Source organism: Salmo salar, chromosome 22 (assembly GCF_965601325.2).
Source record: "Salmo salar chromosome 22, fSalSal1, whole genome shotgun sequence".
NCBI lineage: Eukaryota > Metazoa > Chordata > Actinopteri > Salmoniformes > Salmonidae > Salmo > Salmo salar.
In genome coordinates, this window is record NC_138312.1 from 52,390,332 (window position 1) to 52,416,220 (window position 25,889).

At 42.8% G+C, this 25,889-nt stretch overlaps 1 protein-coding gene across 1 annotated transcript in view; it reads right to left on the reverse strand.

The window, feature by feature from the left end:
• Positions 1-19,271: 19,271 nt before the first annotated feature.
• The window catches only part of cdh22 (cadherin 22), a 159,324-nt gene continuing 152,706 nt past the window's right edge, over positions 19,272-25,889 (reverse strand). Inside the window, exon 11 of the mRNA XM_045705651.2 lies at positions 19,272-21,123. Coding sequence (XP_045561607.1) covers positions 20,606-21,123 — 518 coding nt within the window. The 3' untranslated portion in view covers positions 19,272-20,605. The remainder of the gene's footprint in view (positions 21,124-25,889) is intronic.

Consider the following 25,889-nt stretch of genomic DNA (forward strand, 5'->3'; position numbering starts at 1 on the left):
TACCCTGTCAGCTGGTCAGATCTGGTTGTTTAGCAGCACATTATGTTTGAGTGCTGGCACTGAAACGTCATATGGGCTAGATCCGGTCCAAATTTTGGAAGATACGACCAGGGTTGACACTTTTTTTGTTATGGTTGAGCTCCTGCTTGAGGTACACAGTATGTGACCATAACAAGTTTCCATAGTTGCTGGGCGACTTTTGGTCTGAATGTTTTTTTCCGGACTAGGTCACTGCCAACAGTGTCACCTTACACTGGCCATTTAATCTGGTTTAGGTATGAAAACCAGACCTTCACCATATTACCAAATGCTAACTGGGCCATCTGATAAGTGGTAACATGTGGGTCGGATTTGGCCCATACTACTACTACTACTACTACTGTCTTGGTAGCCTTGTAAGTTAGCTCAGCCATTAAAAGCTCATGATTTGTAGTGGCTGGGTATGTATTTCATTTTTTATTTAACCTTTAGTTAACTAGGCAAGTCAGTTAAGAACAAATTCTTATTTACAATGAGAGCCTACCCCAGCCAACACTGGGCCAATTGTGCGCCGCCCTATGGGACTCTCAATCACGTCCGGTTGTGATACAGCTTGGAATCGAACCAGGGTCTGTAGTGCACCTCTAGCACTGAGATGCAGTGCCGTAGACCGCTGTGCCACTCTGGAGTGTCATGTGCAGTTGTTTAAAAAGTACCTAATTGTCATACTTGAGTAAAAGTAAAGATACCTTAACAGAAAATGACTCAAGTAAAAGTGAAAGTCATAGAGTAAAACACTACTTGAGTAAAAGTCTAAAAGTATTTGGTTTAAATATACTTAAGTATCAGAACTAAATGTAATTGCAAAATATACTTAAGTACAACTATAAATAATTTCAAATTCTTTATATTAAGCAAAGCAGACAGCTACACTTTCTAGTTTTTTATTTATTTATAGATAGCTAGGGACACACACCAACACTCAGACACCGTTTACAAATGAAGCATGTGCTTACTGAGTCCACCAGATCAGAGGCAGTAGGGACGACCAGGGATGTTCTCTTGATAAGTGTGTGAATTAGACCATTTTCCTGTCCTGCTAAGCATTCAAAATGTAACGAGTACTTTTGGATGTCAGGGGAAATTCATGGAGTAAAAAATTCATAATTTTCATTTGGAATGTAGTGTAGTAAAATTAAAAGTTGTCAAAATAAATAGTAAAGTACAGACACCCCAAAAAACGACTTAAGTAATTCTTTAAAGTATTTTTACTTAAATACTTTACACCACTGATCATGTGTGCCGCAGATGTTTGAATGCCTTTTTGTGTGTGGTGTGTACAGTGGCGATTTTAGCATGTAAATCTTGGTGGGGCAAACTCAACAATTTTCTTTATGCATGCCAGCAAAGCCACAACACAACACTAAACAATACATTCATTGTGCTATAACAGTGACAAACAGTGACACAAAATGTTAGGGCCTGTTCTGTTCTGACAGTGGAGCTTTTAGCATCATGGAGTAAATCCTTACAACCACTACACCTGGCTATCAGCGGAGCCTTATCTGGCAGTTAATTCAGCCTCATTTACTGCCTTTTTAAAAACCATGGCTGATATGGCTGACTCGCTTAAATATATGTGGTTTCTATTGACTCCTTGTGGATTTGTGTAACTTGATAAGAACCGCTTTCGCTTTCAATAATATGAGTTTTAGACAATTAAAGCTCTTAAAATAATCGATGATGACATTTCTATAAAACAGGCTATAGCACTACCAAGTCAGAACAGTAGGCTAAGTTCTGAGGGGGAGATGGACCAAATTCTTAGGGTGAGACACATGGGCTACTAACAGCTTATTACACAACATACACTTTGTATTGCTTTCTTTGCTACAGCATACCTATCTCCCTGGCATATTACAACATTTATGCAGCAGCAAACAAGACATATTTTTGGACTCACCGTTGTTGTGCTGTGCTCACTTGAACAGGAAAGTGGCGTGGCGGTCCTTCTTGTGGGCAAAATTTGTCATCAACGTTTGTCATCAAAGTCTGGCATTTATGGTGCTTTCAAGACAACTGGGAACACGGGGGAAAAACCAATGTTGAATCAGGATGTCAGTGATCTTCAGGTCGGAAAGTCGGATTTCCAGAAAGAGGCCTGAGTTGGATGACCATTCAAAATGTATTTTCCCAGTTGGAGCTCATTTTTTTTTGGAGTTCCCGGTTGTCTTGAATGCACTGAAGTTGGAAGTCAGAGATTTCCCAGTTCCGAGTTTCCAGTTGTTTTGAAAGTGGCAGAAGTCATGCTGGATTGAGAGTATGGCCAATGTATTCAACATTTTCTGGGCCATGGTATGCGGTATGAATGTTTATCCTTTTAAGCTTGGAAATGAAACCCTTTCAGACAGATGTTTTAAATCTTTAAACCCAGACTTGGACCACACACACACTCTCAACCGAATAGCAGGGAGGGGAAGCAAAATAGTGATTTGTAACTCTCGCAGTTAGCTACTGATTCCTTCCAGACCACTCATTGTTGAATTTGCGATATCCAATTTGTGTAATGTTTATGTCTAATGGCCGATGAACACTGATACATTTTATTTATAATTACTCTTCAAATGACAAGGATTAAAATAGATTTGCCAGTAGATTGACACGTCATGATGATGACCACTTATCTAGCTAGCTAGCTTGCTACATTAGGTAAGATTTTGAAAGTATGATGTTGATATGATCAGTCCAATCAAAGCTACGGTAGATATAACGTGATTTGACGTAATTTTATCTGTAGCCAATGACCTTGAGCCTTCTTGGATGGGCACTTCTATTGTTAATCTATGGCAGCACCCAAGGGGTCTTGAACTGCCTAGCTCTCCCTGTAGATTATGCGGTGACGTAATGTCCACATGAGTGAACACTGAGCCAATCATGGAGCAACTGGAGAAGATTACTAACTCCTAAACCCTGTGCTTCCGCTGGCTGCTCCTCCATCACAAAAGAACCTGAGGTTGAAACACCTGCATTTTGGAGCTGCCTTACTCAAGAAAAAAGCCATGTTCGTATGCGGCTTTATTAACTCAAGGATTGTTATTTTTACATTGCTTGCGAACAGATATGTAACACGAATTAATGCCAAAATAAAATGCAAAACAGCCACTTTAGTTTTTTTATTTAGTCACAAATTTTGAACACATCTACTCATTTCAGGGTTTTTCTTTATTTTAAAAATGTTCTACATTGTAGAATAATAGTGAAGACATCAAAACTATGAAATAACACATATGGAATCATGTAGTAACCAAAAAAGTGTTAAACAAATCAAAATATATTTTATATTTGAGATACTTCAAAGTAGCCACCCTTTGCCTTTTTCTTAGCTAAACCGGTGGGTCTCAAAACAGGTGGGTCTCTGCCCTGAATGACGGGTCGCCACATGTCTATTGAACTGTATTTCTGTGATGTAATACTGTGTGGAAAAGTGTAATTTGTGTGAAATGTATGTAGCAAAATATCTGTAAAAACAAGAGTACAAAACAAGGTTGCTTTTGTCCTCTAAAGGGGTTGGGTGGGTGATGGCTTTAAAATAAATAATAATTTCTCTACTGTTTTATGTATTGAATTTGTCAAAAAAAAGAAAGAAATAATAAGTTCTCTCAGTCTGGACACACAAGGTTACTCAAATTCGAATTGGCACCACCCCCTGAAATGCCACTTCGAGGGCATATTGAAAACATGCTGGTCTCTGTTGTGTGTGCATATGATGACATCAAAAAAGGATCGTCTTTGGCTTTCTGAATGCTGCTTTTGAATACAGCCCTGAGGGAGTTCCTGCATTGTGACAGCTGAATTTCCGGAAAAAAAATGAAACATTTTGAAATAGAATGTATGACAGTTGATGTCAACCTAGGTGAACCATTGGCCTGGAGGGAAGCAACATCTAACAGCATTGGAGAGGCCCAAGATAGAGCAAGCCTAGAGAAATAGGGTCTCAAGGGGCATCTACAAAGATACGTGCGAGAGGATCAAGCTATCTTTCAACTGTGTAAACTAGCTAGTTAGATTGTCAGCTTTTCTCTGGAGCAGAATAGGGATTTTGCCAGTTCTGAAATTACGGAGAAAAGGATTGAGAGAGAGAGAGAGAGGGGGGATGGCAAGCCAGACAGTTTACAGCTAAAAAAGCAGCAGATATGTGGAAAAACAAAGACTTCTATAAAAATCTTAATCCAATTTAGCTATCCCAAATAAGGTAAACAGAGTACAGCATCACCGTAATCCAGAGGTTTCTAATTATTATATTAACTTAACCTTATAAAATATTGCTAACTGCATTATTTAATATTATGTTGATATATTATGTTAAATGCATTTGCTAAGATGTTTTTTCTCATAAATAATGAAAAGTATTTGAGCATTTATTTACCTTAGCAAATGCATATTTACCCAATACATACAAGATTCAGGGCCAAAAAGTATTACATTTCCCAAATGTTCATATATGTTCATCATCACTGGCTCTCTATGCAGGCATTTTTTGCACTGTGGGTTCTAGGAGGCATCCCGAAAGCACAGATAACCACCCTTTAATATTTATCTGATTGTGAAGATGGCTGACATTATACAACATGATGAACTGTGGAATAAACACTGCATGGTGGAATACACTTTACACACAAGCCACAGGAGAAGAGAGACAATACCATTTCTCCATTGGAGATTACAGTATCCATAGCACTGACGTCCTTTTTTATTCAAAGTGACATAGCTGCCATAGAGGTATAGTCTCAGCACTAGTAATATGGAGTCAGTGTCAAATCAGTTCTTTAGTTACAGTCAGTGTCTAGGGGTTTTAGAGGACTTCCCTGTGACCTCTAAATATAGGGTTTGGTCACATCAGAACTTTATTGTGATATTTAAATGACATCCTCATAAAATATCAAATAGTATATACTTAAGCAATAAGGCAATGCGGAATGCCTGGATAAAGCCTTTAGCTGTGGTATATTGGCCATATACCACAAACCCCAGATGTGCCTTACTGCTATTATAAACTGGCTACACATGTAATTAGAGCTGTACAAATACAGTTGAAAGCGGAAGTTTACATTCACCTTAGCCAACTACATTTAAACTCAGTTTTTCACAATTCCTGACATTTAATCCCAGTAAAAATTCCCTATCTTAGGTCAGTTAGGATCACCACTTTATTTTAAGAATGTAAAATGTCAGAATAATAGTAGAGAGAATGATTTATTTCAGCTTTTATTTATTTCATCACATTCCCAGTGGGTCAGAAGTTTACATACACTCAATTAGTATTTGGTAGCATTGCCTGTAAATTGTTTAACTTCGGTGTCACGTCCTGACCAGTAAAGGGGTCTATTTGTTATTGTAGTTTGGTCAGGACGTGGCAGAGGGTATTTGTTTTCATGGTTTTGTGTATGTGTTTAGATAGAGGGATATTTTGTGTAGAGTGTTTCTGGGGTTTATTGGTGTAGTGTCGATGTAGAGGGGGTAGTTGATTTAGGTGGTTCGGGGTGTGTGTGTATTGTAGAGGGGTATTTGATTTATGTGTTCCGGGGTGTTGGGTATGTTCATGTGTTTGTATTTCTAAGGGGCTGTTCTAGTTTTGTATTTCTGTGTTGGCCTGGTATGACTCTCAATCAGGAACACCTGTACATTGTTGTTGCTGATTGAGAGTCATACTTAGGGAGCCTGTTTTCACCTGTCACCTTGTGGGAGGTTATTTCCGTGTTTAGCATTATGCCTTACAGGACTGTCTATCGTCGTTGTGTTTTTGTATACGTGTTTGTTTTTGGTTTCCCTTCTTTATCCTAATAAAAGAAGATGAGTGTACATATACCCGCTGCATTTTGGTCTCAACCCTATGACTACCATGACATTCGGTCAAATGTTTTGGGTAGCCTTCCACAAGCTTCCCACAATAAGTTGGGTGAATGTTAGCCCATTCCTCCTGACAGAGCTGGTGTAACTGAGTCAGGTTTGTAGGCCTCCTTGCTTGCACACGCTTTTTCAGTTCTGCCCACAAATATTCTATAGGTTTGAGGTCAGGGCTTTGTGATGACCACTCCAATACCTTGACTTTGTTGTCCTTAAGCCATTTTGCCACAACTTTGAGAATCTGTGGTATGACATTTGCGACCATGCTTTAACTTCCTGACTGATGTCTTGAGATGTTGCTTCAATATATCCACATAATTTTCCTGCCTCATGATGCCATCTATTTTGTGAAGTGCACCAGACCCTCCTGCAGCAAACCACCCCCACAACATGATGCTGCCAACCCCGTGCTTCACGGTTGTTCTTCTGCTTGCAAGCCTCCCCCTTTCTCCTCCAAACATAACGATGGTCATTATGGCCAAACAGTTCTATTTTTGTTTCATCAGACCAGAGGGCAAAAAGTACAATCTTCGTCCCCATGTGCAGTTGCAAAACATAGTCTGGCTTTTTTATGGCGGTTTTGTTGCAGTGGCTTCTTCCTTGCTGAGCGGCCTTTCAGGCTATGTCGATATAGGACCTGTTTTACTGTTGGTTAGATACTTTTGTACCCGTTTCCTTCAGCATCTTCAAAAGGTCCTTTGCTGTTGTTCTGGGATTGATTTGCACTTTTCGCACCAAAATACGTTCGTCTCTAGGAGACAGAACGCTTCTCCTTCCTGAGCAGTATGACACTCAGGAAGGACCGCTTTCTGAAGGACCGCTTCCTGAGTGGTCCTTCCTGAGCGGTATGACTATATATGCATAGTCACTTTAACTATAAATTAATGTACATACTACCTCAATTGGCCCGACCAACCTGTGCCCTTGCACATTTACTGTTGTTTCGCAGTCGCACCACGCTTCGCTCCACAGGTAATATTCCACTTCGCTACATTACAACGGCTTGATTTGTTTGATCTGAGCAATTCTTCTTAGCTAGCTACATAGCCGTCTTTGTATCAAAGATAATTGTGTAGTTTAGAGTAACTGAGTAATTATCGAGGCTAGCTATCTTCGTCCTCCTAACGTAGTCAACACTGCTAGCTGCTAGCTAGCTAGTCATCACTGTTAGCTAGCCAACTTCTACCGACTAGCAGCACCGCAGAAACTATTACATTACAACGACTTGATTAGTGTGGTGTTAGTGTTAGTTAGCCAGCTACATAGTTGTCTGTGCTGTCTCTGTATCTAAGATAATTGTGTAGTTTGAGTTTGAGTATTATCGAGGTGTGCTAGCCAGACGCGGCGCCAGACTTACTCAACACACCTAGTCATCATTAACCCACTGCCGGCTAGCCATCCGTTACGGACTAGCAGCGCTGTAGTTACTAATACTAAACAACGGAACGATTTGACTAGTGCAGTGTTACCTAGCTAGCTACCTAGTTGTCTTTGTCATAACTTGATAATTGTTAATTGATAATTGTTAGCTAGCCAGCCATCGAGGTTAGCTAGCCAGCTATTTCCGTCCCCCGCGACGCCATTTTTCCTAACCTAGCCAACTATTACCGACGAGCAGCATTGTTGAAACTAAATACACTACAAGGAACGTCTTGATTAGTGTTATGTTAGCTAGCTAGCTACAAAGTTGCTTTGTATCATGACAAGGTGTAGTACTGAAACTACCGAGGTTACCTAGCCAGCTACACGTTCAAAGTCAACAACGCAGCCACTGCTAGCTAGCCTACTCCACCAGCCAGCAGTACTGTATCATTTTAGTCAATAACATTTTTGCAACGTAAGCTTAACTTCCTGAACATTCGAGACGTGTAGTCCACTTGTCACTCCAATCTCATTTGCATTAGCGTAGCCTCTTCTGTAGCTTGTCTACTATGTGTCTGCCTATCCCTGTTCTCTCTCCTCTGCACAGGCCATATAAACGCTCCACACCGCGTGGCCGCTGCCACTCTAACCTGGTGGTCCCAGCGCGCACGACCCACGTGGAGTTCCAGGTCTCCGGCAGCCTCTGGAACTGCCGGTCTGCGGCCAACAAGGCTGAGTTCATCTCAGCCTATGCTACCCTCCAGTCCCTAGACTTCCTGGCGCTGACGGAAACATGGATCACCACAGATAACACTGCTACTCCTACTGCTCTCTCCTCGTCTGACTACGTGTTCTCGCATACCCCTAGAGCATCGAGCCAGCGGGGTGGTGGCACTGGAATCCTCATCTCTCCCAAGTGGACATTCTCTCTTTCTCCCCTGACCCATCTGTCTATCTCCTCATTTGAATTCCATGCTGTCACAGTTACCAGCCCTTTCAAGCTTAACATCCTTATCATTTATCGCCCTCCAGGTTCCCTTGGAGAGTTCATCAATGAGCTTGACGCCTTGATAAGTTCCTTTCCTGAGGATGGCTCACCTCTCACAGTTCTGGGTGACTTTAACCTCCCCACGTCTACCTTCGACTCATTCCTCTCTGCCTCCTTCTTTCCACTCCTCTCCTCTTTCGACCTCACCCTCTCACCTTTCCCCCCTACTCACAAGGCAGGCAATACGCTTGACCTCATCTTTACTAGATGCTGTTCTTCCACTAATCTCATTGCAACTCCCCTCCAAGTCTCCGACCACTACCTTGTATCCTTTTCCCTCTCGCTCTCATCCAACACTTCTCACTCTCCCCCTACTCGGATGGTATTGCGCCGTCCCAACCTTCGCTCTCTCTCTCCCGCTACTCTCTCCTCTTCCATCCTATCATCTCTTCCCTCTGCTCAAACCTTCTCCAACCTATCTCCTGATTCTGCCTCCTCAACCCTCCTCTCCTCCCTCTCTGCATCCTTTGATTTCCTCTGTCCCCTATCCTCCAGGCCGGCTCGGTCCTCCCCTCCTGCTCCGTGGCTCGACGACTCACTGCGAGCTCACAGAACAGGGCTCCGGGCAGCCGAGCGGAAATGGAGGAAAACTCGCCTCCCTGCGGACCTGGCATCCTTTCACTCCCTCCTCTCTACATTTTCCTCTTCTGTCTCTGCTGCTAAAGCCACTTTCTACCACTCTAAACTCCAAGCATCTGCCTCTAACCCTAGGAAGCTCTTTGCTACCTTCTCCTCCCTCCTGAATCCTCCTCCCCCTCCTCCCTCTCTGCGGATGACTTCGTCAACCATTTTGAAAAGAAGGTTGACGACATCCGATCCTCGTTTGCTAAGTCAAACGACACTGCTGGTCCTGCTCACACTGCCCTACCCTGTGCTTTGACCTCTTTCTCCCCTCTCTCTCCAGATGAAATCTCGCGTCTTGTGACGGCCGGCCGCCCAACAACCTGCCCACTTGACCCTATCCCCTCCTCTCTTCTCCAGACCATTTCCGGAGACCTTCTCCCCTACCTCACCTCGCTCATCAACGCATCCTTGACCGCTGGCTACGTCCCTTCCGTCTTCAAGAGAGCGAGAGTTGCACCCCTTCTGAAAAAACCTACACTCGATCCCTCCGATGTCAACAACTACAGGCCAGTATCCCTTCTTTCCTTTCTCTCCAAAACTCTTGAACGCGCCGTGCTTGGCCAGCTCTCTTGCTATCTCTCTCAGAATGACATTCTTGATCCTAATCAGTCAGGTTTCAAGACTGGGCATTCAACTGAGACTGCTCTTCTCTGTGTCACGGAGGCTCTCCGCACTGCTAAAGCTAACTCTCTCTCCTCTGCTCTCATCCTTCTAGACCTATCTGCTGCCTTTGATACCGTGAACCATCAGATCCTCCTCTCCACCCTCTCCGAGCTGGGCATCTCTGGCACCGCGCACGCTTGGATTGCGTCCTACCTGACAGGTCGCTCCTACCAGGTGGCGTGGCGAGAATCTGTCTCCGCACCACGTGCTCTCACCACTGGTGTCCCCCAGGGCTCTGTTCTTGGCCCACTCCTATTCTCGCTATACACCAAGTCACTTGGCTCTGTCATATCCTCACACGGTCTCTCATATCATTGCTATGCAGATGACACACAATTAATCTTCTCCTTTCCCCCTTCTGACAACCAGGTGGCGAATCGCATCTCTGCATGTCTGGCAGACATATCAGTGTGGATGACAGATCACCACCTCAAGCTGAACCTCGGCAAGACGGAGCTGCTCTTCCTCCCGGGGAAGGACTGCCCGTTCCATGATCTCGCCATCACGGTTGACAACTCCCTTGTGTCCTCCTCCCAGAGTGCTAAGAGCCTTGGCGTGACCCTGGACAACACCCTGTCGTTCTCCACCAACATCAAGGCGGTGACCCGATCCTGTAGGTTCATGCTCTACAACATTCGCAGAGTACGACCCTGCCTCACACAGGAAGCGGCGCAGGTCCTAATCCAGGCACTTGTCATCTCCCGTCTGGATTACTGCAACTCGCTGTTGGCTGGGCTCCCTGCCTGTGCCATTAAACCCCTACAACTCATCCAGAACGCCGCAGCCCGTCTGGTGTTCAACCTTCCCAAGTTCTCTCACGTCACCCCGCTCCTCCGCTCTCTCCACTGGCTTCCAGTCGAAGCTCGCATCCGCTACAAGACCATGGTGCTTGCCTACGGAGCTGTGAGGGGAACGGCACCTCCGTACCTTCAGGCTCTGATCAGGCCCTACACCCAAACAAGGGCACTCCGTTCATCCACCTCTGGCCTGCTCGCCTCCCTACCTCTGAGGAAGCACAGTTCCCGCTCAGCCCAGTCAAAACTGTTCGCTGCTCTGGCACCCCAATGGTGGAACAAGCTCCCTCACGACGCCAGGACAGCGGAGTCAATCACCACCTTCCGGAGACACCTGAAACCCCACCTCTTCAAGGAATACCTGGGATAGGATAAGGTAATCCTTCTAACCCCCCCCCTTAAAAGATTTAGATGTACTATTGTAAAGTGGTTGTTCCACTGGATATTATAGGTGAATGCACCAATTTGTAAGTCGCTCTGGATAAGAGCGTCTGCTAAATGACTAAAATGTAAAAAAAAAAATGTAAAAAATGTACTTAACTATTGTTCACCTAATTGCACTGTTGTATAGAGCCTATAAGTAAGCATTTCACTGTAAGGTATACACCGGTTGTATTCGGTACACGTGCCAAAAAAACTTTGATTTGACAGCTGCGTGGTCCCATGGTGTTTATACTTGCGTACTCTTGTTTGTACAGATGAACGTGGTACCTTCAGGTGTTTGGAAATTGCTCCCAAGGATGAACCAGACTTGTGGAGGTCTACAGGTTTTGGCTGATTTCTTTTGATTTTCCCATGATGGATAGCAAAAAGGCACTGAGTTTGAAGATAGGCCTTAGACTAGGTCAATTAGACTATCATAAGCTTCTAAAGCCATGACATAATTTTCTGGAATTTTCCAAGCTATTTAAAGGCACAGTCAACTTAGTGTATGTAAACTTCTGACCCACTGGAATTGTGATACTGTGAATTATAAGTGAAATAATCTGTCTGTAAACAATTGTTGGAAAAATGACTTGTGCCAAGCACAAAGTAGATGTCCTAACTGACTTGCCAAAACTATAGTTTGTTAACAAGAAAATTGTGGAGTGGTTGAAAAACAAGTTTTAACGACTCCAACCTAAGTGTATGTAAACTTCCGACTTCAACTGTAAATGTTTTGTCATTCACATGGTATACGGTCTGATATACCACGGCTGTCAGCCAATCAACATTCAGGGCTCGAACCACCCAGTTTATACTGTAACTCAAGACGCATTGTTTTGAATTGTCCTTTGTGCCTTTAGATCAGAACAGATTGACATCAATAATACTGTACATAGTGAGCAGCATAATGTGAGGTAGGGCAAGCCATCAAGGTTGTGTTATTAAGATTGTCCTGTTCCTTTCAATCGACATTAAAAGAGAAACATTAATTCATAAAGTGACACATTCTGGCCCTTGTGCTGTGGATGGCGTTTTGTCAGCTATGGAGTCTAGTCTAACATCATCTTATAAGTGGTGTGGTCTGATTCTCAGAACAAAGCAGATTGTTCTTTCTAATTGGGTCCTGAACAAAGTAAATATCTGTCTCTTATATTATAGTGTATTGACAGAACAGACACTCAACCTGTACTAATTGATTTGTATCAATATTTTCTAGATGTTCATTTGGTGGTTTTTCCAGGGTTAAAATTAGTCCAGGGCTAGCTTACCCTCCCTTCCACACAAACATGTGTTAACCCAGGGCTCTCTGAAACTCATTTTTAATCTGGAGTAGAATATTCAAATGATGTGACAATAGAAAAAAGTTGGTGCCAAGACTCACAAGTAGGGCCAGCTAACCTGGGTAAAGGTTGGTGCTATCCCACTTGAGAATGTGCAAATGTCAGCAATAACTTAACCATGGGATAAAATCTATCTTAGATTTTCCTGGGCTAAGTGCAGTGTCCCAGGGTCTTCAAAAAGTCCATTATCGCAGATATCATACAGCTGGTAGGGTTCTATTCTTTGAAAACTTTTCAAACAAGAAATAAAACTATCTGGAGGTTTCAGTGGTATAACAAGGCATGTGCTAACTAATTTAATCAAAATGTAATTACTGGCAATCATAATCTAAATAAATAACTACAGTATCAAAATAAAAAAGGTCATCATTTTAAATCAAGGAATCTTGAAGTTTAAGTGATAAAACATATGTTTTGATTTATGAAATTAAGTTGTACATACAACAGGGCCCAATGTTCCCATTGCTAAATTATCTAAATTAATTGGGTTGTGCATAATTCAACATAATCAGAATTTCAGCAAGTATTTTCAGTCTCAAAATATACGTTTTTAGAAAATGTTTAAACTCCCTGAAACGTTTTTTTTCTCTCCATCTAGCAGGTTTAAATGACATCAGGTTTAACCTACAGCAGTCTTGCATTTCATGACATAAGTAAAGAAAATGTAGGTTTGTTTTTCCATCCCTCTTTGAAAGCTTTGTTTTTCCATTGTGCCTTCGAAAAGTAAATAGTGCTCCGCTGCCAATTTTATTAATAAATAAGTTCTATAGTACATTCATATTTTCACCATGTCTAATCAATTGTCATTATCAATCCCAATGAGAAAAGTGGGGGGACTTTAGTGTCAGCCCAGAAATTTCCCCAGAGCACTGTCAATCACTTTTCATCCACACGCATAACAAAACAATGTCCTCATGTTGCCCTTGGACAGTCTGTGATTTATTACGACACATTAATATGTTAGCATCTATAGCCTATTATTGAAAAATGGCCACTGCTGCCTCCGTGAAGACGCTCGTTTATGGGCGGAGAGTGGAGTGACCAGGAGTCCTGGGAGAAACAGATATTCCCCCTTAGGCAGTGCTTACTCTTTAACCTTCTACATTGAATTAGTCATTCAGCGGTATCCTGCTGACATTTCACTGATGAGGAATTCATTCAGTTCCCGTCTCTTGTCCTATGTCTCTAATGGCCTGGGTGTTTATAGGCAACAGTCTAGAGGAATGTAGGCTATGCCATCACGTCATCCGGTGCTGTCGTCGTGGAGTTATGATTAATAATACACTGAACAAAAATATAAATGCAACATGCAACAATTTCAAAGATTTTACTAAGTTACAGTTCACATAACTGCCCACACAATGCCACACACGCTGTCTGCCATCTGCCCGGTACAGTTGAAACCAGGATTCATCCGTGAAGAGCACACTTCTCCAGTGTACCAGTGGCTACTTGAAGGTAAGCATTTGCCCACTGAAGTCGGTTACAACGCCAAACTGCAGTCAGGTCAAGACCCTGGTGAGGACGATGAGCACACAGATGAGCTTCCCTGAGACGGTTTCTGACAGCTTGTGCGACCATTCTTCAGTTGAGCAAACCCACAGTTTCATCAGCTGTCTGGATGGCTGGTCTCAGATGATCCTGCAGGTAAAGAAAACAGATGTGGAGGTCCTGGGCTGGCGTGGTTACACGTGGTTTGCGGTTGTGAGGCCCGTTGGATGTACGGCCAAATTCTCTAAAATGACGTTGGAGGCAGTTTATGGTAGAGAAATTAAGATTCAGTTCTCAGGCAACAGTTCTGGTGGATATTCCTGCAGTCAGAATGCCAATTGCACTCTCCCTCAAAATTTGAGACATCTGTGGCATTGTGCTGTGTGACAAAACTGCACATTTTAGAGTGGTCTTTTATTGTCCCCAGCACAAGGTGCACCTGTGTAATGATCATGCAGTTTAATCAGCTTCTTGATATGCCACACCTGTCAGGTGGGTGGATTAGCTTGGCAAAGGAGAAATGCTCACTATCAGGGATGTAAACAAATGTGTGCACAACATTTGAGAGAAATAAGGTTTTTGTGCATATGGAACATTTCTAGGATAATTTATTTCAGCTCATGAAACATGGGACCAACACTTTGCATGTTGCGTTACTATTTTTGTTCAGTATAGCCGTGTCATCCCACATTACGATTAGACCTGGCCACATCCAATCTCTCCTGGCCACATCCTTTCTCTCCTGACCATGTCCAATCTCTCCTGACCACATCCAATCTCTCCTGACCACATCCAATCTCTCCTGGCCACATCTAATCTCTCCTGACCAGATCCAATCTCTCCTAACCACATCAAATCTCTGACCACATATAGCTCTCTCGCCCTCGCTTTTCTTGTTCAAGTCGCATACAGTGACTTGCAAAAGTATTCATCCTCCTTGGCGTTTTTCCTATTTTGTTGCATTACAACTTGTCATTTAAATTGATTTTTATTTGGATTTCATGTAATGGACATACACAAAATAGTCCAAATTGGTGAAGTGAAAAGAAAATAATAACTTAAAAAAAAAAAATGTAAATTACAAACAGAAAAGGGTGTGTGCATATGTATGCACCCCTTTGCTTTGAAGCTCCTAAATAAGATCTGGTGCAACCAATTACCTTCATAAGTCAAATAATTTGTTAAATAAAGTCCACCTGTGTGCAATCTCAGAGTCACATGACCTGTCACATGATCTCAGTATATATACACCTGTTTTGAAAAGCCCCAGAGTCTGCAGCACCACCAAGCAAGCGTCACCATGAAGACCAAGAAGCTCTCCAAACAGGTCAGGGACAAAGTTGTGAAGAAGTACAGATCAGGGATGGGTTATAAAGAAATATCAGAAACTTTGAACATCCCACGGAGCACCATTAAATCCATTATTAAAAAAATGAAATAATATGGCACTACAACAAACCTGCCAAGAGAGAGCCGCCCACCAAAACTCACAGACCATGCTACGAGGGCATTAATCAGAGAGGCAACAAAGAGACCAAAGATAACCCTGAAGGAGCTTTGAAGCTCCATAGCGGAGATTGGGGTATCTGTCCATAGGACCACTTTAAGCTGTACACTCCACAGAGCTAGGCTTTACAGAAGAGTGGCCAGAAAAAAAGCTATTGCTTAAAGAAGAAAAAAAATAAGCAAACACGTTTGGTGTTCACCAAAAGGCATGTGGGAGACTCCCCAAACATATGGAAGAAGGTACTCTGGTCAGATGAGACTCAAATTGAGCTTTTTGGCCATAAAGGAAAGCGCTATGTTTGGCACAAACCCAACACCTCTCATCACCCCGAGAACACCATCCCATGAAGCATGGTGGTGGCAGCATCCTGCTGTGGGGATGTTTTTCATCTGCAGAGACTGGGAAACTAGTCAGAATTGAAGGAATGATGGATGGCGCTAAATACAGGGAAATTCTTGAGGGAAACCTGTTTCAGTCTTCCAGAGATTTGAGACTGGGACGGAGGTTCACCTTCCAGCAGGACAATGACCATAAGTATACTGCTAAAGCAACACTCGAGTGGTTTAAGGGGAAACATTTAAATGTCTTGGGATGGCCTAGTCAAAGCCCAGACCTGAATCCCATTGAGAATCTGTGGTATGACTTAAAAATTGCTGTCTACCAGCGGAACCCATCCAACTTGAAGGAGCTGGAGCACTTTTGCCTTGAAGAATGGGCAAAAATCCCAGTGGCTAGATGTGCCAAGCTTGTAGAGACATACACCAAGAGACTTGCAGCTGTAATTGCTGCAAAAGGTGGCTCTACATAGTATTGACTCTGGGAGGGAGGGGTGTGAATAGTTATGCACGCTCAAGTTTTCCGTTTTTTTTTCTTATTTCTTGTATGTTAAAAGTTATTTGCATCTTAAAAGTGGTAGGCATGTTGTGTAAATCAAATGACACAACCCCCCCCCAAAAAAAAAATCAATTTTATTTCTAGGTTTTAAGGCAACAAAATAGGAAAAATGCCAAGGGGGTGAATACTTTTGCAAGCCACTGTATATTTCCAGCCAACAGTCAAGTTTAAATGTTATTATTGGAATGTTTTTTACTAATCTTGTTCTGGTTCAATATGACTGTCCACCCTGACCATAGAGAGCCCTCTGGGTTCTCTATGGTGTTTTAGGTCAGGGCGTGACTAGGGGGGTTTCTAGGTATTATATTTCTATGTTGGTGTGTGTGTATGGTTCCCAATTAGAGGCAGCTGAATTTCGTTACCTCTAATTGGGGATCATACTTAGTGTGTCCTTTTTCCCACCTGCTAGGTGGGATATTGTTTTGTATGAGTGCCTATGTGCGCTATGTATTTTACGATCGTTATATTTTTGTTGTTTTGGAAGTTTCACTATCATTAAAATGTGTAACTCTACTCACGCTGCACCATGGTCCAATTATTCATACGACGGTCGTGACAGAATATCCCACCCAGTCAGGACCAAGCAGCGTGCTCAAGAGGTGAAGGAGAGTTGGTCATGGGAAGAGATACTGGATGCGAGACCCTTCCTTGGCGGGAGTCGCCGAGGAGTAAAGGAGGACAGCGACGACGCCGGCCACAAACAACCCAAGGGCAACCCCAAAGTTCTTTGGGGGGGAGCACAAGGGGCGGTCGGCCAAGGCGAGGAGAGAGCCAGAGACTGTCTGGGAGTCGATGGAGCAGTTTGAGGAGGGATATCGGAGAGAGATGTTGGCTAGGATTATGCTGCAGCGCAGGCGTTTTGAGGAGCATGTCATCAGTCCGGTGCAACTTGTGCCGGCTCCACGCACCAGGCCTCCAGTGCGCCTTCCCAGCCCGGTACGTCCTGTGCCGGCTCCCCGCACTCGCCGCGAGGAGCGTGTCATCAGTCCGGTGCAACCTGTGCCGGCTCCAAGCACCAGGCCTCCAGTGCGCCTTCCCAGCCCGGTACGTCCTGTGCCGGCTCCCCGCACTCGCCCTGAGGAGTGTGTCATCAGTCCGGTACAACCTGTGCCGGCTCCATGCACCAGGCCTCCAGTGCGCCTTCCCAGCCTGTTATGTCCTGTGCCGGCTCCCCGCACTCGCCCTGAGGAGCGTGTCATCAATCCAGTGCAACCTGTGCTGGCTCCCCGCACTCGTCCGCCAGTGCATGTGTACAGTCCGGAGTCTCCAGCGACGGTCTACAGCCCGGAACCTCCAGCGACGGTTCACAGTCCAGAGCTTCCAGTAACGGTCCACGGACCCCGGAGCTTCCTGCGCCGGTGCCATGGCCGGAGCCTTCCACTGCACGAATGCCCAGTCCAGGCATGGTGTCCAGTCCCGCTCCATGGCCGGAGGCCTTCCTCTGCGCCGGTGCTCAGTCCAGGCACGGCGTCCAGTCCCGCTCCATGGCCGGAGCCTTCCTCTCCCCCTGTGCTCAGTCCAGGCACGGCGTCCAGTCCCGCTCCATGGCCGGAGCCTTCCTCTGCGCCGGTGCTCAGTCCAGGCACGGCGTCCAGTCCCGCTCCATGGCCGGAGCCTTCCTCTGCGCCGGTGCCCAGTCCAGGCACGGCGTCCAGTCCCGCTCCATGGCCGGAGCCTTCCTCTGCGCCGGTGCCCAGTCCAGGCACGGCGTCCAGTTCCGCTCCATGGCCGGAGCCTTCCTCTGCGCCGGTGCCCAGTCCAGGCAGGGCGTTCAGCCCGGCTCCATAGCCGGATCCACTGTCTGAGCGGGTGCTACGTCCCGCACCGGAGCCGCCACCGACAATAGTTGCCCACCCTAACCCTCCCCATCTAGTTTCAGGTTTTGCGGTCGGAGTCCGCACCTTTTGGGGGGAAGTTTCACTATCATTAAAATGTGGAACTCTACTCACGCTGCGCCATGGTCCAATTATTCATACGACGGTCGTGACAATGACCTTGAAGGATAGACATATTAGAAGTCTCCGACTTGTCAATGTTTTGGAAGTACTGTAGATATTCAGCAGGCAGATTAATTAGATTAATGTTAGGGGTTAAATCAAGGTAAGGTACAGACAGACAGTGGTTACATGTAGGTTTAGGGTTAGGTTTAAGGTTAAAGGGAGAGTTTGCTTTTTTAAGTTTAGAAAAAAGTTAACTATCCCTTTAAGGCAGTGGTATTCAAATATTTTCAGGAGCCCCATTTTATTCCCCACAAGTTTGTCACAACCTCACCCTACCTCAAATCTAATGACAACCTTAAATAACCTTTTAATTCATTGCATTTTCATCACTCATTAAAACGAAAATAAACATTTACTCAATTAAAACACTCTAGGGGTCGCGAACCCTACTTTGAATAGCACTGCATTATTAAGGTTAGGGTTAAGGGAAGATGTAGGTTAAGGATTAAGGATATAATTTGGGATAAGAATCTGCCGGTTAAATGTCCACTGTCCAACATTTTTCAACATCCTTAGTCAAAACGGCTGACTCAACACTCAAGTGAAATTTTAACTTTAAACTCACAATGGACCTCCTACTGATCAATTCAGTCCATAGCGCGGAAGACCTGCAATTGGTAGAGTGATTGACATTTAAAGGCATTGTTACCGCGTTCGCAGAGACAGCATTCGCGGTAAACACTGCATATGTCGGCTCAATTGGAAATTACCTTTAAAGGTCAACTGCGCTACAACATAGATCTTCTACACTAGGGTTTGAATTGAGCCCTTAGTCCTTTGAAGTGAAACACGACATGGTATGACTTGGCCACCACCACAGACCACAAAGATGAGAGACTGAACTCCATATGCTTCAGGATCCTCAGGTAAACTCTACCCATCCTCAGCAGTAATTAGACTTACACATTCTGACTGTACTCTCTCTAGTGGAACCAAGCTATACAATTACTTCCTGGATGCAGGACTATAGATCCCTAAAAATATAAATATCTTCAGTCAATAAGTGTCATCATACCATAATTATGAGGGTAAAGTTTCACTGTATTAAATCAGCTATTATAATATCAAACTGTCCCCTACATCCCCCCCCCCCCCCCCCCCGGAAAACTGTAGCGACTCTCACAAAGAATGACATAATAAAACAAGATTATGATGTTAAAATTATATTAGATCATAGGGATGTCTGTTTTTGCAGTGTGGAGAAATAGCCAACAGAGTATTTAAAAAAACAAAACGATAAAATATTTATTGATTTTTATTTCCCATACATTTGCAAGTTTAAGGTCAACATTAAATAGGTTCTGGATGGTGGGTAGAGGAACTCCATCTCCGCACCTGTCACCCCTTCACATATCCATCCATCTTCTAAAATAGACCCAAAAGAACAAAAGCGATCAAATCTTTCAGAATATAAAACAAGTTGTTCGCATATTACACACATACAAATACTGGAATGAAAATGAACTCCTCAGGAAGAGTTAGCTTATAGCCAAATTCATGAAACCAACAGTCATTTCATATAGTCCTGGATCACTCGTGTGGATTGTGCCTTATAGCCTTTTAAATGGCGCTGAAAAAGAAAAGCAAAAACCCGGTTATCACATAATGTCCCACAACCTTCATAACCCCTTACAAATCTTCACAATACAGTGAAAGTATGTCAACACAAAACCAATCTGTGCACTGAATTGTCTCATCCTTTGTTCTCTCACTCTTTTCTTTTCTGTCGTGCTCTGTCTTCAGTTGTTTATTTTACAAAAGTGTTCCTGAAAAATAAATACAAATATTTCCAATACTGTAGTTGTCTGTGACCCAAATATCACCTTTGTGAAAGCAGTATGTAAAGTCCTATCTATGCTAAGTGCTTCTGTAGAAGCTCTTCTCTCCTCAGGTTCTCACCATAATAAACTTTTCTTCTTTCTTTCTGTATCATTCTTCACTGATGTCCATTGTTACAAGTGGTGCGGTGATTATGGACAAAATAAATAAATAAATACAAAGGAATAAATACATATTGTAAATATTTTCTTAAATAAATACATATCAGATAGTTTGCCTTGTCTTGAAAAAAAATTACTTGACCCCCTGCTGTTTCATAATGTTCATATTTCTCGGAATGTCCTCAGAACGTCCACTCACACAGCTAAAAATGAACCCAGTCTTAAATTCCAGACAGAACATACACAGAAACTAATTTGAAAGGTAATGGTATTGTAACCTGTGGCGCCCCACTTATATTCTATTACGTCATACTCCTCTCTTCCTTATTGGAATTAAGGGAAAAGTGAATGGATAACACCTGCTTTTATCCCTCATTTAAACAGCCCACCTTTCACCCTGGAGTTTCAAAACCTTTGAAAACATTCTTTTGCTTTGAAAAACGTCAAACTTAAAGATTCAAAGTAAGAAAGATTTTTTAACCTAATCGATTTCCAACACATCAACTGGGCTTCAGTTCTGTTGCTGTGGAGATGATGGAGGAGGGCTTTATAGGACAGTGTTGACACTGGGCTCCCTTGATACGGTGCTGGGGACAGAGGAGGAGAAGGCAAAGGTCTGGGCTGAGGACACTGCTAGGAGCCCTCTTCCTCAGGATGTCCCGGGGCGTAGTAGCCCGCCAGCTGCCTGAAACGTGGCCCCCAGTCGCTGAGGTAGGAGAAATCCTGCTCGGACGTAGTGGACAGGGTGTGGATAGAGCTGAGAGAGAGGGCCGGCGAGCTGGTGCCTTCAAAGGCGTAGGTCTGGAACGAGTCGTAGGGCGGCACTGACAGGTCGGCATCCGCCTGCTCCACCTTCTTGCGGATGTAGCCCTTGAAGAGGGAGAAGTCGGCTGCCCCGCCATCGCCGCTCACCCGCCCCTGGATCCACTGGGGCAGTGCATGCAGATCAGGGCCTGACTCAGAAGATCCACTCTTGGCCTCGGGGAAGTCATAGAGGTTGCGCAGGGCACTCATGTCATAGGCCTGCGTGTCCTGCTCGCCGCCGCCCTCGTCGTTGTACTTGATGACGTTGTCGCGCATGTCCTCCTCGTCCTCTGACATACGCTGGCCCTTGCGGTGGCGCTTCAGGGTTAGGATTAGCAGCACCAGGACTGCAGAGGTGGAGAAAGAGCATGGAATTAGGGATTAAGGGGGTTAGGGGATTACAGCGGGGAAGTCAGAGCCAAAGATCTGGATTATTATCTGGAGTAGGGAGAAACTTTTTGAGAGTAGATGGTAGAGAGTCATTTCACGTAACAGGGAGAAGACTAATGAATTATAGGAATGAACAAAAACATCGGGGGCCATCTGCCCTTTTGTAAAGATTCTCTCAAGCACAATGGGGAATAACACAATTAATGAAGAGTTATTGGATTATGCAAGTGGCTAATAAAATTTCAACAGCCTTTTTTGTCAATATCAGGAAAAAGTTTCCCCTTTTCCATCTCTGGTTTTCTAACTTTGATTTCACCCCAAAAAGACAGCCAAGTGAAGTGAAATAACAAAGGGTAACATTTCCAATGCATGAGCATCGATTCTCCACGGGATGCACGAACACAATCTTTAATTTTGCTTGCCCAGAAATATGTTTTCAAATGCTTAATAGAGGCTGATCCGTCTATCAATACTTATTCAAGTGAAACGTGCTGCGGTAGAACCAGACAGAAAATCATAGCAGAGATCTACTGTATTGGGCTCTACCTAGAGAGGGTTTAATGACTGAAAAATGAGGTCTGAATTAAAAAGGAAAACAATTGAGATGGATCACTTAATAGTCTAATGAGACGGAGGAAAAACAAAAGCTGTATCCACCTCAATAAATCAATGAAGGCTTTAATCCAAGCTTACTTCTTTTAATCACCTCCTTTATGTCTGATTAGAAAACTTCCACTTAGCAATAGCCCCCTTCTCCAGACATATCGTTATTCTGGAGGGGCTGTAGCTTGATTCGTTAATGAATTAACTATAACTTAATGTCTACCACCAAAGCAAATGTCATCGCTATGACAACAACATTCTAATCAAAAGTGTCTATCGATTGTGGAAATAAAAAGATAAGATAATTAGAATGACGATATGAATATTCAGACAATATTAATGTATATCATGACTATTATGGAGTAATATAACCATTACTATGAATAATACTGCTATGACCATTACAATTATTGGGATTGATGTGAAAACTGTTTTTCTTCTGTTTGTTAGGATCCGCATTATCCTATGCAGAAGCTACACTTCCTGGGGTCCACAAAAAAACATTACAAGTAACAAAGCACTGATACACTGACAGACAAGGACAGTTACACATATTTAAAATACAACGACATACAAACAATAAATCATAAAAATGATGTATCTGTTAGAGTGTGTCTGTGTGTGCATGTGTTTGTGTGTAATTCCCTTCATAGTCATTACCGTTTCAGGAGTTTTTGTTTAATCCTTGTTTTAAAGGTAATATTGCTGTTTGCTTGAATGGAAGAGATTTTTTAAGGGGGTAGATCAGCTTCAATATTGCTGATAGAAGCCACAATCTATCAATGTAATTGTCTGCATCATTTCCTATCCGCATCATTTCCTATATTATATATATATAGCACAACATGATGCTACCACCCCCGTGCTTCACGGTTGGGATGGTGTTCTTCGGCTTGCAAGCCTCCCCCTTTCCCCTCCAAACACAACAATGATCATAATGGCCAAACAGTTCTATTTTTCTTTCATCAGATCAGAGGATATTTCTCCAAAAAGTATGATCTTTGTTCCCATGTGCAGTTGCAAACCGTAGTCTGGCTTTTTATGGCGGTTTTGGAGCAGTGGCTTCTTCCTTGCTGAGCCGCTTTTCAGGTTATGTCGATATAGGACTCTTTTACTGTGGATATAGATCATTTTGTACCTGTTTCCTCCAGCATCTTCACAAGGTCCTTTGCTGTTGTTCTGGGATTGATTTGCACTTTTTGCAACAAAGTACGTTCAGAACGTGTTTCCTTCCTAAGTGGTATTACGGCTGCGTGTCCCATGGTGTTATTACTTGCATACTATTGTTTGTACAGATGTGGTACCTTCAGGCGTTTGGAAATTGCTCCCAAGGATGAACCAGTCTTGTGGTCTACACTTTATTTTTTATTTTTAGGTCTTGGCTGATTTATTTTGATTTTCCCATGATGTCAAGCAAAGAGGCACTGAGTATGAAGGTAGGCCTTGAAATACATCCACAGGTACACCTTCAGTTGACTCAAATTATGTCAATTAGACTATCAGAAGCTTCTAAAGCCATGACATCCTTTTCTGGAATTTTCCAAGCTGTTTGAAGGTACAGTCAACTTAGTGTATGTAAACTTCTGACCCACTGGAATTGCATTAAGAAGTTCCTCCTCTGTAATTTGGCCTACACATGAGTCTTTCTGTACAGCTGTTCATTTTAAGGGAAGGGAGTTCCATGCAATCAAGGCTCTGTATAAAACTGTGCATTGCCGTGAATTCGTTTTTTTGGACTTGGGGACTGTGAAGAGACCCCTGGTGGCATGTCTTGTGGAGTATGTATGGGTGTCTGAGCTGAATGTTACTTGATTATGCAGACAATCTGGAATTTTCATCACAGTAATATTTCTCATAAAAAAAAACTAGAAGAGAGGCAGTTAATCTCTCATCAACTCTCAACCAGGAAGGACTGGCATGCATGTTGTTGATGTTACTTCTGTATGTGCAGATACGGGCAAGGTGTGCTGCTCTGTTTTGAGCCAGCTGCAGAAATGCTAGGTTTTCCTTTGCTTTGACAATATTACCGGACAGTAATCAAGATGGGACAAGACCAGAGCCTATAAAAACACATATCTTTTTATAAGAGACATAGCCCTCCGCATCTTCACAAAAGCGTTGTTAAAATGAGTTGACCAACATCATTGACCATTCAATGTTATACCTAGGAGTTTAGCAAACGCAACTTGCTCAATGATCACACCCTTTATGTACAACTCCAGTTGAGGTTTATGTCTTAGAAAATGTTTTGAATAAAATATAATGCTTTTAGTTATACATGTATTTAAGACCAGTTTATTATTAATCACCCATTCTGATACTGACTAACTCCTTATTTAGAATTTCAGTGAGGTCCATGCTTTGGTTGCTAACATGTAGAGTGTGGAATCATCCACATAGATAGTCATTTTAGCTTAGTGTAAGAGTAACGGCCCAAGGCAACTGTCCTGAGCGACACCGCACTGTACATATCTGATGTTAGAGAAGCTTCCACTGTAGAATACTCTCTGGGTTCTATTGGATAAATAACTCTCCAACCATGTGATGGCAGGTGATGTAAAGCCATAGCAAGTGAGCTTTTTCAATAACAATTTACAATCAATAACATCAAAGGCTGCACTGAAATCTAACAATACATCTCCAACTATCATCTTATTATCTATTTACTTTAACCAATCATTGGTCATCTGAGTCAGTGCAGTACAAGTTGAGTGCCCTTCTCTATATGCAGGCTGAAAGTCAGTAGGTAACTTATTCTCTGAAAAATAGTATTTGGTGAACCACAATCCTCTCCATCAGTTTACTAAGAACAGGCAGCAAACTGATTGGACTGTTGATATAGCCAGCAAAGGGTGCTTTACAATTTCTAGGCAGTGGAATTACTTTAGCTTCCTTCCACGAAGCTAAAGTAAATAGGGGTGGCAATACAGTCTGCTACCATTCTCAATAGTTTCCCATTAAAGTTGTCTTTACCTAGTGGCTTATCATTATTGATGGATAGCAATAGTTTTTCCACCTCTCCCATACTAACTTGACCAAATTCAATATATAAATCCTTCTCTTTCATTGTTAGATCTCTTATACAAAAATATGATGGTTCACTGTTCAATGTTGTCATTTCACTGCTGAGTGATTTCAATTAAATTCTGACCTTGGTTTCTGCCAACTCATTGGTTTAGACTTTACAAATAATTGTCTTGTTTCCAGTATCAGTATGGTAGGCCTACTGCCATTTAAATGGTACAATATGTATCCTAAAATGCAACTGTGAATCCTATTATCAGTATCACTGATAAACTCTAAAAAGAAAGATTAACTTAATTTATCTAAATATACAGTGCCTTCAGAAAGTATTCACACCCCTTGACCTTTTCCACATTTTGTTGTTCTGCAGCCTGAATTTAAAATTTTGATTTTGTGTCACTGGCCTACACACAATACCCCATAATGTCAAAGTGGAATTATGTTTTTAGACATTTTTACAAATTAATTACAAATATAAACGCTGAAATATCTTGAGTCATTAAATATTCAACCCCTTTGTTATGGTAAGCCTGAATAAGTTCAGCAGTAAAAAAGTGCTTATCAAGCCACATAATAAGTTGCATGGACTTACTCTGTGTGCAATAACAGTTTTTAACATGATTTTTGAATGACTACCTTATTGCTGTACCCCACACATACAATTATCTGTAAGGTTCCTCAGTAGAGCAGTGAATTTCAAACAAAGATTCAACCACAAAGACCAGGGAGGTTTTCCAATGCTTCACAAAACATCTGACATTGAATATCCCTTTGAGCATGGTGAAGTTACTACACTTTGGATGGTGTACACCCAGTCACTACAAAGATACAGGCATCCTTCCTAACTCAGTTGCCGGAGAGGAAGGAAACCACTCAGGGATTTCACCATGAGGCCAATGGCGACTTTAAAACAGTTACAGAGTTTAATGGTTGTGATAGGAGAAAACTACTCCACAATACTAACCTAAGAAGGAAGCCAGTACAGAATAAAAATATGCATCCTTTTTGCAACAAGGCACTAAAGTAAAAATGAACTTTATGTCATGAATACAAAGCGTTATGTTTGGAGCAAATCCAACACAATACATCACTGAGT